Source organism: Capra hircus, chromosome 11, assembly GCF_001704415.2.
Source record: "Capra hircus breed San Clemente chromosome 11, ASM170441v1, whole genome shotgun sequence".
In the NCBI taxonomy this organism is placed as follows: domain Eukaryota; kingdom Metazoa; phylum Chordata; class Mammalia; order Artiodactyla; family Bovidae; genus Capra; species Capra hircus.
The window spans coordinates 4315792-4329103 of NC_030818.1; the positions used below are offsets into that span (position 1 = coordinate 4315792).

Below are 13312 nucleotides of genomic sequence, written 5' to 3' on the forward strand. Positions count from 1 at the left end.
AAAATACCTTTAAAGAGACACATCCCTTTATTTACACACACATCAGACCACAAAATGCAGGTAATAATTCTTTAATGTGATTCACGTTATTTTGACGACATTCAGGCAAACTCAGATTCACAGTTATTGGCCTCATTGGCTACTTTTATTTATGTAACAACTGAGGCCGGCTGCATGATAGGGATCTTAGGTTTGAGCTGATGTTTTAGAAGCCTTGTCTCTTGAAGTACTTGGCTTGTGCAAGGACATCATTGCAGAAGTCACAGCTCAGGTCCTGGCTGCTTCGGATGTAGCCAGCACCTCCCGTGTAAGCACAGAGTCCACCTAGAATTTGTGACGTTGGTTAATGCTGACCCCACAGCCCCTCACGTGGCAGGGTGCTCAGCAGTTAACTCAGATTCTCTTTCTGAGTTGCTTTTCAGGAGGCAACTGAGGTTTGGGGGAATCGGATGCAACATATTACATTGCATTCCTGTTAATTTCACTCTGGGAAACTGACCCATGGGGAACACGCACCTCTCAGGTACTGGTCAGGGGTCTAGGTTGGGAACCTCCTCTGGGTTTCTTTGATTCTTACATTCAGTACTTCAGTCACTCGGGAAACCTGGGCCTCACTGAACCAGGATGTGGGGAATAAAGACCAGGGTACCGCAGGAAGAGAGGCAGTGGGTCTCGCGGCTTCCTTGGGATCAAGGCTACTTTTCATTTCCCTTCTTTTTCTCTCCTCCTCCTTTGGCAGAGCCATTGCCACCTTCAATCTCCCCAAGGGTAAATAGTAAAGCTACAAGTCGGGGCAAGTGTTTCAGAGTAATGGTGACAGATGCAGCTGGAAATCAGAGGTGACACAGTGTAGGGACCAGTCTGATACCCTCCTCCCATGCTGCAAACACAACCCCCCGCCCCCGGAAAGGGTTAGAAAGGGGCTTTTCTATCTGTACTCGTAACTCTTCTTCCAGATACCTGAATGTCTGAAGCTATTTCTGACTTTTCTTAGACACCATGTGCGTCTCGGGAGAAGGCAATAGCACCCCACTCCAGTACTCTTGCCTGGAAAATCCCATGGATGGAGGAGCCTGGTAGGCTGCAGTCCATGGGGTTGCTAAGAGCTGGACACGACTGAGCAACTTCACTTTTCACTTTCATGCATTGGAGAAGGAAATGGCAACCCACTCCAGTGTTCTTGCCTGGAGAATCCCAGGGATGGGGGAGCCTGGTGGGCTGCTGTCTATGGGGTCGCACAGAGTCGGACACGACTAAAGCGACTTAGCAGCAGCAGCAGCAGCATGTGCGTCTCACCATACGTGGGAGAAATGTCTGACTCTGGGGAGATGGCTTGTCCTTCCCCAAGAATGAGATTTTAGAAAGAAGGCAGAACAGGGCAGGAGAAATGACGCTTGTGACAACATCACTAATGCTGTCCTTGGTCCCAGTTCTGCATTTTCCAGCTGCCAGGTGACTTTGCAGCAATGACTCTGTCCTTGCAAATCCACTTGCTAACTTGTACAGGATGGATGACTTGTCTTCCCCCACCTCCTCCAACCCCATCTGGGTGAGTCCCCAATCAAAAGAAGATAACGTTTTTGAAAGTACCTTAAAATTGTCAAGTGTCACATACTTTGGGTAGCCTGTTTAAAGGTCATTGAGGAATATGTTTTCCTGAAAGCTTAAATTATGACTGCAATACTTAAAGGTTTCTCAACAAATAAAACAATAATGTGAAATACAGAGGAAAAAGCCTCATTGTCATCTTTGCCATCTCAGTTCCCCCAGCACAGTTAATTTAACAGTGGAATTCAACAGTTCCCTTAAAGGTTCTATCTGGTTGTAAGTGATACTGGCCAGAATTAGCACAAAAATAAAACCGATCTTCACAACTAAGAATTGTGTAGACAGAAGACAAGGGAAAGACAAATTCAGTATTTGTTGAGAATCCACCAAATACCAACTACTTTTTCGCATTGTTTCACTGAATCTTCATAATGATTCTCTGAGATTGCATTTTGTCGATGAGGAAACTGAGATCCAGGGAAAGTAGGTGATTTATCCAAGGTCACATGGTTACAACAGAGCAAGAACTCAGTCTGTGATCTCTCTCATGCACCATCACCTTATTGGAAATCCAGAATAGGGTATGCTTGAAGAAATTATGGCTCTAAGCAAGGCAGAAGTGCTGGTCCCATCTCTCAGGCAGGGCTGGGCTCTTCCAGCTCCAGGGAGCACCTTTCACTCTGTATCCTGTGAAACTGCTCCAGGGAAGCCATCAGCAACAGTATATGTGAAGGACATAAAAAGAGGGGAGGGCTTCCCTGGTGATCTTGTTGTTCAGTCACTAAGTCATATCTTTGTGACCCCATGGAGCAGCAGGCCAGGCTTTCCTCTCCTTCACCATGTCCCAGAGCTTGCTCAAACTCATGTCCATTGAGTCAGTGATACCATCCAACCATCTCATCCTCTGCTGCCCCCTTCTCCTCCTCTTCTCGGTCTTTCCCAGCATCAGTCTTTCCCAATGAGTTGGCTCTTTGAATTAGGTGGCCAAAGTATTGGAGCTCCAGCTTCAGCATCAGTCCTTCAAATGAGTGTGTGAGTTGCTCGTTCTTTGCAGTCCCATGGACTATAGCCCACCGGACTCCTCTGTCCATGGACTTCTCCAGGGAAGAGTACTGGAGCATGTTGCCATTTCCTTCTCCAGGGAATCTTCCTGATAGAGGGATCGAACCCAGGTCTCCTGCATTGCAGGCAGATTCTTTACTATCTGAGCTACAGGAAAGTCCCATTGAATATTCAGGGTTAATTTCCTTTACAAATGACTGGTTTGATCTCTTTGCTATCCAAGGGACTCTTAAGAGTCTTCTCCAGAACCACAGTTTGAAAGCATCAATTCTTTGGCTCTCTTCGTTCTTTATGGTCCAGCTCTCACATCCATCCACGACTACTGGAAAAACCGTAGCTTTGACTATACAGACCTTTGTCGGTAAAGTGATGCCTCTGCTTTTTAATATGCCATCTAGGTTTGTCATAGCTTTTCTTTCAAGGAGCAAGCATCTTTTAATTTCATGGCTACAGTCATCATCTGCATTGATTTTGCGGCCCAAGGGAATAAAGTCTTTCACTGTTTCCATTGTTTCCCCATCCATTTGCCATGAAGTGATGGGACCAGATACCACGATCTTAGTTTTTTGAATGTTGAGTTTTTTTTGAACGTTGCATTCCCTGGTGATTCAGTAGCTAAGACTCCATGCTCCCAATGCAAGGAACCCAGATTCAATCCCTGGTCAGGGAACTAGATCCCACATGCTGCAACTAAGACCCAGGGCAGCCAAATAAATAAATATAAATAAATATTTTCTTTAAAAATTAACAAATGTGAAGGAACCCCTTGGGTTGTAAGAAGTGACATATGAGATATCATGACTGATGGCAGGTTACCTGTACCACCCTGACCCCATCACCCACACCGTCCACGTCGGCCAGGACGTTGCTGCCATGAGACTGCCTGGACAAGACACCAGTGATCACAGCAGGGTCCAGGCAGTGATTCTGGCCAACAGTATGTATGATAGGTCGATATCTCAGGAGGGACGGCATGTCTATTTCAGCCAGTCTTTCAGAAGCACGAAGTCCTACAGCAAACAGAGAGGGAAGGAGGAAGGTTGAGGTGATTTGTGCTGAAACAGGAACTCAAGAGGAGAGAGAAAATGCTCTCCAGGGGTCTGGGCAGTGGTCTAGGGCTGAAAAGTCCAAGTTTGGGTCTGAAATCCTTGATGGCCATTCCTAGACCTGAGATTGTAATTCTCTTCCTTTGAACTTGAGTCACTATGCCCAGAGAAGTGGCCTTTGTACTCCTCAGCTGGGCTCTCAGGGGCTGCTCTGGCCAACCTGGGAAATTCCACAGGCACCATTGGCCCCTAAGCATCCCAGAGGGACCCAGGAAAACCAGCTCCCATACACACAGAATGTGAGAGAAAAGTTTTCCCAACCCTTCAAGGAGTCCTCAGAGAGTTTCCCTGACAGGTATGCTCACCGCTGCCCACCTTTCTACCCTAAAATGACACCCAGAAAGCATGTGAGCTTAAACTTTTAAGAAACAATGAGAAATGACAAAAAAAAAGATCAATACTAGTTTACCTGGCTAGTCTATTTTACTGGTTTCGCAAGCACTCTCATCCACCTTACAGTAGGTGCTATACTTCCAGTGGACACTCAGGAGAACTGAGTGACTTGCTGAAGCCCCAGAACCAAGACACTCAGACAAGCTCTGTGGACCCCACATCTAGTACCCCCTTCACCACTCCACCAGGTGGGGCTGTGGGAGGCAGTGGGGACCTGAAGGATATGCCGAAAGGATCAAAACTGTGGGAAAGGACAGAGAGGCGTAGGGTGGCCTCCTGAGGGAAGCGTCAGAGCCCTGTGGAAGACACCTTTGCTGAAAGGAGTCACCTTCTGAGAGAAAGAGGAAGAAGAGGAGGAAGGCAGGGTGGACAGAAAGATGATGAATACCGCAGTAGCTCAGGCCTTGACGCCTTCCAATGCCACAAGACGCCCCAGGGGTGTGGAGGGTCCAGATGTCTCCACGGCAGCCCCAACTGCTGCTTTCTGATGACCTACAAATGGAGGAAGTGCCAGTCTGAGACACTGAACTAGGAGTTCTAATCCTACTCTGTCCATTACGAAGTGATATTAAGAGAAATATCCGGACAAAAATCAATGACAGTGGCAATCACGCAGCCATGGAAAGCATTCTGAAATTTATAGTATGGCGACTAAGTGATTTCAGAAACTAGTGTCTCGCCTCCTCTTCCATGGACTTGAGGAACAGTTGGAGTTATAAGCCTTGCACACCTCTGGAGCTGGACAGTGCTGCTGGGTGGGTATCTTGGAATCAGAGCAGAGATCCTGCGCTCCCGTAAGCTAGTCTGCATCTTGTGTCTTAGGCGAGCCCTCAGAGCTTCTCCCTCATACTCCTCACTCTGTAGTCTGGGGAGACACTTGTGCTTGCTTGGGAGAAACACACAGTGTGAAGCCTGATCTCCCTGAGAGCTCAACCCAGAGTTAAAGTGAAGGCACAGCTGGTAAACTGGACTCAGAGTTGGCTTCCCCTGCTCCAGGGCACACTTCTAGGTGGGAGCCTGAGACAGCAAAGAGGGGAGGATGCACTGTGAGGTCCAGGACCAGGTCTCTGCAGCAGGCTTCCTCTTCCCTCTTCTTTCCTTTCCCCTCTTGCCCTTCTGTCTCTCTCTCTAACTCCATTCTAGTCACTGAAGGGGCGAGCATTCCCTAGAATTTATAGTTCACATCAGGAGGGCACACGAGCCAGCAACAGAGCGCAGGAGACTGCCCCTTGACAGAATCATCTCACTGCCATCAGCTTGTAAGCACTTCCCACTAGATTACTCTTTTTTATTTATTTCATCTTTGACTAAATTGGATTGTCATCAAATCTTCATGATATGCAGATTTGGGGAAGTATATCTGCTGCACAAGTATATCTGCTGCTAAGTCACTCAGTCATGTAGTCAGGCCTGTAGCCTGCCAGGCTCCTCTGTCCACGGGATTCTCCAGGCAAGAATACTGGGGTGGCTTGAAGATCTTCCTCCAGGGGATCTTCCCAACCCAGGGATTGAACCTGTGTCTCTTACGTCTCCTGCACTGGCTGACGGGTTCTTTACCACTAGCACCACCTGGGAAACCCACTGTAGGTTTATGTAAATGCATTTTAAATTCTGTTTTCTTATTAAGAATTTCATGGGGTTGACATCTGAAAATACAGGTATTTTAGAATAAATACTACTTTAAAACCTTTCAGTGAGTAACCTAAGAGAAATGAGGAAATGAAGTGACTTGATGTTTTATGAGTGTACTAAAAATTAAACAAGCAACATTTTCTTGTTCATTTTTTAATCAGTGCACTCTTATCTTAATAATTGGTGACAAATACCCTTAACAGTAGTTGGTTGTGCTACTCATTATTCCTTGCCCTCTAGCCTCTTCCTAGTCACATCATATGATACGCTCCCCAAAGTTCCTTTTGTTTCTCTTGTAACAGTCTTTATTTTGAAGTCTATTTTGTCTGATGTGAATATTGCTACTCCAGCTTTCTTTTGACTTTCATTTGCCTGGAACACCTGTTTCCATCCTCTCAGTCTCAGTCTGCACGCTTCCTAGATCTGAAGTGGATCACTTGTAGGTAGCATCTGTTCGGATCTTGTGTTTGTATTCATTCACCCGGTCTGTGTCTTTTGGTTGGAGCATTTACTCTATTTATGTTAAAGGTAATTATCAATATGTAGGGCTTCTCTGGTCGCTCAGTGATAAAATAATCCACCTGCAATGCAGGAGATGCTTGTCTGTGGGTTCAATCCTGGGTCAGGAAGATCCCCTGAAGAAGGAAATGGTGACTCACTCCAGTATTCTTGCCTGGAGAATCCCAGGCTGCAGTCGATGGGGTTGCAAGAGCTGGACACGACTTAGCTACTGAACCACCACCACCACTGTGTTCTTACTACCATTTTGTTAATTGTTTTGGATTTGTTTTTGTAGCTCCTTTTTGTCCCCTTTCTCTTTTGTCCTCTTCTACTGTGATTTTTTTTTTTGACTAACTTTAGTGTTATGTTTGGATTCCTTTTTCTTTTTTGTGTGTGTACCTACTGTAGATTTTTGGTTTGCAGTTACCATGAGATTTTGATATAGCAGTATATAATCAAGATTGTTTTAAGCTGCTGTCTTCTAATTTCAGATGCATTTCCAACATCCTGCATTTGTGCACTCCTTTTCTCACACTTGCTGGTTCTAATATCACATTTGTGTACAGATGATTTCCTACCTTTACTGTATGTTTGCCTTTACAGGTGAGCTTTTCAATTTGTAATTTTTTTTTCTAGTTGTGGCCTTCTCTTCTCCACCTAGAGAAGTTCTTTTAGGATTAGTTGCAAAGTGTGTCTGATGGTGCCAAATTCTCTTGTCCATAAAGCTTTTGATTTCTTTGTTTGATCTGAATGAGAGCCTTGCTGGGTAGAGTATTCTTGAATGTAGTTTCTTCCCTTTCATCATTTTAAATGTATCATGCCTTTCTAGCCTGCAGAGTTTCTGCTGAGAAATCACCTGATAATCTTATGTGAGTTCCCTTGTACATCATTATTTGTTACTATTCCCTTGTTGCTTTTAATATTTTTTCTTTGTCTTTTATTTTTGTCAGTTTGATTTCTGTATGTCAGCAGCATATTCCTCCATAGACGCTGCTATTTCTGGACTTGGGTTACTGCTTCCTTTCCCATGTTAGGAAAGTTTTCAGCTATTATCTCTTTAAATATTTTCTCAGGTCCTTTCTCTTGCTCTGTCTTCTCTTTTTAGGACCCCAATAGTGTGAATGTTGGTGCATTAAATGTTTTCACAGAGATCTCTTAGACAGTTCTCATTTCTTTTCATTCTTTTTTCTTCATTCTGTTCTGCAGCCCTTCTGCCTTCCAGCTCACTTGTCTGTTCTTCTGCCTCAGTTATTCTGCTATTGATTCCTTCTAGTGTATTTTTCATTTCGGTTGTTGTATTGTTCATTTCTGTTCGCTCTTTATTTCTTCTTTGTCTTTATTAAACATTTCTTGTATCTTCTTGATCTGTGCCTCCATTGTTTTTCCAAGGTCTTGGGTCATCTTTCTTATCATTACTGTGAATTCTTTTTCAGGTAGATTGCCTATTTCCACTCACTCCACTTCAGTTGTTCTTCTGGGGTTTTATCTTGTTCCTTCATCTGGAATATATTCCTCTGCTGTCTGGTTTTGTCTAACTTTCTGTGATTGCTGTTTCTGATTTGCAGGCTGCAGGAATGTAGTTCTTGCTGTCTGCCCCCTGGTGGACGAGGCTAAGAGGCTTGTGCAGGCTTCCTGGTGGGAGGGACTGGAACCTGCCCACTGGTGGGTGGAATTGGGTCTTGTCTTTCTGGTGGTGGACAGGGATGTGTCAGGGAGTATAGTTTGTCAGACAGCTGTGTGCTCAGGACAACTTGAAGCAGCCTGTCTGCTGATGGGTGGAGGTGTGTTCCCACTCTGGTGGTTGTTTGGCTTGAGACATCCCAGAATTGGAGCCGACCACTTGTTGGGGGGGGGCCAGGTCCAAGAGGGCTCATGCCAAGGACTGCAGCCACCAGTGTCCTTGTCTTCATGGTGAGCCACTCCCCCTCCCTCCACAAGAGACCGTCAGATATTAGCAGGTGAGTCTGACCCCATCTCTGGTGAGATCACTGCATTCTACCCCGATTCCTGGTGTGCATGAGACCTTATGTACACCCTCCAAGAGTGGAGTTTCAGTTTCCCCCAGTCCTATGGAATTCCTGCAATCAAACCCCACTGACCTTCAAAGGCAAGTTCACCGGGGGTTCCTCCTCCCATTGCCAGACTCCCAATCTGGGGACCCCGACATGGGCTCAGAATTTTCATTCCAGGTGAGAGAACTTTGGTGGTGTGATTATTTTCCAGTTTGTGGGTCACCCACCTGGCGTGTATGGGATTTGACTTTATCAGATTATGGCCCCCCCACCATCTCATTGTGGCTCCTTCTTTGTCTTTGGATGTAGGATATCTTTTTTGATAGGTCCTAGCATATTTTTGTTGATGCTTGTTCAGCAATTAGTTGAGATTTTGGTGTTTCCGTAAGAAGAGGTGAGCTCACATCTTTCTATTCCACCATCTTTCTCCTCTTCCCTACTTTGTTATAGTCCCAAAATTCCTTGTAAAATTTTTAAAAATATATTTCTTGAATTGGTGGGTCAAGAAAGAAATGTAAAGCCGGCCCCATTTGAGAAATTTTTAAATTTCAGATCCAGGAAAAAAAAAATTGCTTGTCTTAAGACACTATGCTTCCTCTTTTTCTTTGTCAAAAAACATGACCTTTTCCTCTTTGCCCCAGTTGCAAGGAACCTTAGGACCAAATCTGAAATTCAAGCATGGCAACAACGTCAGCCTCAGCGGTTAACTGAGTCACTTCTCCTTGACCCCCAAAATGCTAGTTTTCTATGGAACTACATTAGTTTTGCAGTAGTAAATCACCTTAATCCTTCTGTAGAAATATATGGCCTATTAATAAATTCAGTAAGCACTTTTGGTGAAAGAATTTTTATAGAGGAACAATGAGCATTGTTCAATGGTATAGATTTAAAGTCTGGCTTCAAGCAATGCTGCCGTAAGCCCTCCCCTCATTCTGGAGAACTCCCTGCTTTTGTGAGGCATCTGGGAAGAGACTGTGGATGGCTGTTACCAAACCCAGGATTTGTTGAACAGCTTGGGGAAAAAAACTGCAGTTTTTTTTTTTTCCCGCTGCAGTTTTAAGTATCAGAAATACCACTGTATTCCCATGCTTATCTTTCCCATCTCCAAGGCCATTTGGGAAAATGAAGCACACTCACCTGTAAGGACAAGGAGGCCTAGAAGCAGCCACAGCACAGACATATCAGTGACTTGGCACCACAGATCCTGAAATGATTTTTAAATAGAAATTAGCTTGAAGATGTGAAAATATCAGTTGTCATCATAACATTATGTACTGTTTCTATGGAAAGGCGTGAAAAGAATAAAGTGTCTCTTCAGACCATGTCCCTATGTCTGAATAAGAAAATTAATTATTGGAATCAGAATGAAATAAGTTGAACTGGGACATGTGCTCCATCTGTCCTTCTAATTAAAAGTGATGAGACTCCTGCTCAGCCCACAGAGACTCAATATACTGTCAAGCTACAGAATACTGATTCTTTCAAGAAACCAAGATACTCTGATTCTCAACATGGAGAAGCATGGTGACCTGACTACAGATCTTGAAAAGGAAATTTCTGATGTTTGTGCCTTATCCTAGTAGCCTCCTCATTATCAAAATATAATGACCAAAAGGAGAATTTTATATTAGTATTTCACTTACTTGGGGTCTTTTTCCTTTAGGTTAGAGGAAAGGTTACACTTTCCTCAGTGCCTTGCCGTAGTGTTTGCTATAAGAAGGATCTGAGTGTTCATTGCAGCACTGTTTAGAATAACTAGGACATGAAAGCAACCTAGATGTCCATCGACAGATGGATGGATAAAGGTGTGGTACATACACACAACACAATCTTACTGAGCTATAAAAAGGGATGCATTTGAGTCAGTTCTGATGAGGTGGATGAACCTAGAGCCTATTACACAGAGTGAAGTCAGAAAGAGAAAAACAATATTTTATGTTAATGCACATATATGGAGTCTAGAAAGACAGTACTTTCAGGGCAGCAAAGGAGACACACACGTAAAGAACAGACTTTTGGAAACAGTGGGAGAAGGTGAGGGTGGAATGATTTGAGAGAATAGCATTGAAACATATGCATTACCATATGTAAAATAGACAGCCAGTGGGAATTTGCTGTATGATGCAGGGAACCCAAAGCCAGTGCAGCCAGTGCTCTGTAACAACATAGAGGGGTGGGATGGACAGGAAGGTGGGAGGGATGTTCAAGAGGGAAGAGCATATGTATACCTATGGCTGATTCATGTTGATGTATGGCAAAAACCATAATAATATTGTAAAGTAATTAACCTCTAATTAAAAAAGAAAAATAAAGAAGGAGCTGGAAGACATTCCCACTCCTCTAAGCCCCTAGCCTGGTCATCTCAGACCCCTTTGGTCACCTTGAGTCATGTTCCCTGTTCTCCATCTGCCTAGGCAAGAACAGACCTGGGCCAGAGCCTAGGGATACCAATAAACAGGCTATTTCTGCCAGCAAAGTTAAACCCCTATGAAGTCAGGTCATGGTCGGGGTCCAGGAGTGAACTCATAGTGGGCTCGGCAGACAAGAGATCAGACAACTGGTCACTGTCAAGCACTTGCTCTCAAGTTCATTCTCATCCCAACCATTTCTCTAATCATCTTCCTCATGTATAAAGAGCCCTGGTTCCCCTAGTAGTTACTGAATGAATACACAAATGCCACCCAGGACAACTTGCTGTTGACCCCAGGGAATGCCTGAAGAGGCAGCCACCTGCCCCAAAGCCTCCACCTCCAACCCTTCCCACTGCAGCTCCTCCAGCATCTCCTTTGGTCAGCTGAGCTTGGCTACCATCATTTTGAATTATTACTATCATTACAAGCGTGAGTATAAATATGTACTCAACAATTTTGTAATGCTCTTTTAATCTTTTTTGTTTGAAAGTTAGTCTTTTGGGTGATTCTTTCTAAACACCCAGGAAGAGAATATGTCCCGAGATGAAGAAGAGGTATTAAGAGTTATCTGAACAAACAAAAAGCCATGCTTTTCATTTTTCTTCCCTACAGTATCAAGATGGTCTATTTGATTTCCCTTAGATGAGCAGAAAATGTTGTGCTCAGTCCAAAACACCAGAAAGATACAGGAACTTGGAATCTTAGCTGTGTCTGCAGGAACTCTCCGATTCAGTCACCTATCAGGAATCAGCCACTGAGTCCCCAGCACTGAATGAAAGAGGACACTCTGGCCCAGGAAAAAGAATAAAGAGCTGTGTAGGTGCAGGAAAAGCTCATAGTTTCATGGAAGTGTATCTTTACAGAGGCTTCTCACTGGCTTTCTGGAAAGGACCCATCAGAAAAAAGCACTGCTTGCATCCAATTGCTAAAGCCAGAGTATTTCACTCTTTTTACTGCTTTTCCAAGGAGCAAAAATACTTCTTCTTGGAAACCAAAGTAGAAGAACTTAGCTTTTATTGCAATATGAAAACTTGTCTCATTTCCCAACCATGGAACTAAATGTGTTGAGTACGCTCTTGAATGCAAAGAGACTATGTAAACACACATGCCAATGACTTAGGAACACAGAGTCACTTTCTTCTCTTTTTATTCCAATTATATCAGGAAGGAGCAAGAAGTGACAATAAGATGTCAACACAGCATAATGAAGCAACCCAAACTCTGTGACCCAACTTTCCAGGTGCCAAAAAGTAGTCTATGTTCAGAAGAGAGTGTTGAGGCGTCACTGGAGTGTATGTGAGGACTGTCCACAGGCCACCCAGGACTGATCTGGTCACACCCCGTGGCTTCCACCACTTGGAACTACTATCAAAGTGTCAGGTCATTTGTGATGCCAAGCATGGCAACCCTCTTCTCCCTTCCTGAAAGCAGAACAGTGACAGACAGCATGAGGGTGTCAAACTGGGGAACGCCCTGAAAACTGACAACCTCAACACCCCCAGGGGTCCGCCAGGGTCCAGCCCCCACAGGATCCAGGGGAACCTGAAGGAAAAACGGTGTCAACGATTGATTTAGAGAGAGATAATGATAGAAGGTTGTAGATAAGAAAATAGAGGAGAGAAAGAGGCTGATATTCCTTCGTTTACATAGAAAGTCAATAAAACTCCCAGACAAGAAGTTCCCCTGTTCACGGAGGCCACTGGTGCCCTCCCGGTCTCCTGAGGGAGTGAAGACACAGAACGTCTTCCTGTTCAGGTCTTAGAAACCCGGGCAGATAAGTGAACGCAGGGAGCCTCTATGCTCCAAGGGATCAGCCTGAAAAAGAGAGTAAAAAAAGAGAAAACAAGAAAAACATGGGGTGACCAAGCTTCTTCGAGCGAAGCCCATTTTTTTTTATTTTCAAAGGGTCTTTTATACCTTTACTTGTACATAGAGGGAAATGAAAGATGCAAAGTCATACAGAGTCATCCCAAACATTACATCTGTTTTGTCTTTATCGAAACCAGGATTTTTTCTGCAAACCTTTCCCATAGACAATGTTGTGTACATTATCTTCTGGCCTTGGAGGCCTGTGGACATTTTATGACCCTCTTTTGATAAAGGCTGCTCAACCAGAAAACTTATTTTCCCTTGAAATGTTTTTTCTTTATATTTCTAATCTATGTCAGCCTCAGAAAGTATTAAACAAGTTACATTTCTCACAGAGCAAAGGTGCAATGAGTTACAAGAAAGAACCGATTAGCTCAAAAGTCCGATGTGGTTAAATTCAAGGCTACACTTGTTTTTCTTACATTCCAACTATGTTAACTAATGTACTCCCAGGTGCACAGTGGATAAGAGATATGGGAACTTAGCAACAAGCATTGGCCCAATAATGAAATCCTACACCAGCGCTACTCTAATAACTTTTAACTCTTTGAAGGGCTCTATGTTTTAGGCTTCCCGTGTCTCTCACAGTTGGGAGGCTGTGAACAATCACATGCGTAGCTGCAAGAGTCTGGATAGACCTGCCAAGCAAGCCAGAATGCTAACAGAGGGGGTATGATTTGAAATACTCCTCTCATGTCCAGGAGACTTATTAGCTAGAGGCCTAAGTTGATTTTCTCCAGAGAAATGTGGTCCGGGATAGCCCCCTGTTAATGTCAGA

The 13312-nt window shown here is 44.1% G+C and overlaps 1 protein-coding gene across 1 annotated transcript; it reads right to left on the minus strand.

Moving 5' to 3' along the window:
- Positions 206-9434, minus strand: LYG1 (lysozyme g1). Its single transcript, XM_005686285.2, is given in 6 exon segments — positions 206-324; positions 517-671; positions 1541-1545; positions 3463-3620; positions 4498-4601; positions 9388-9434. Coding segments are annotated over 6 exon segments (588 nt in total).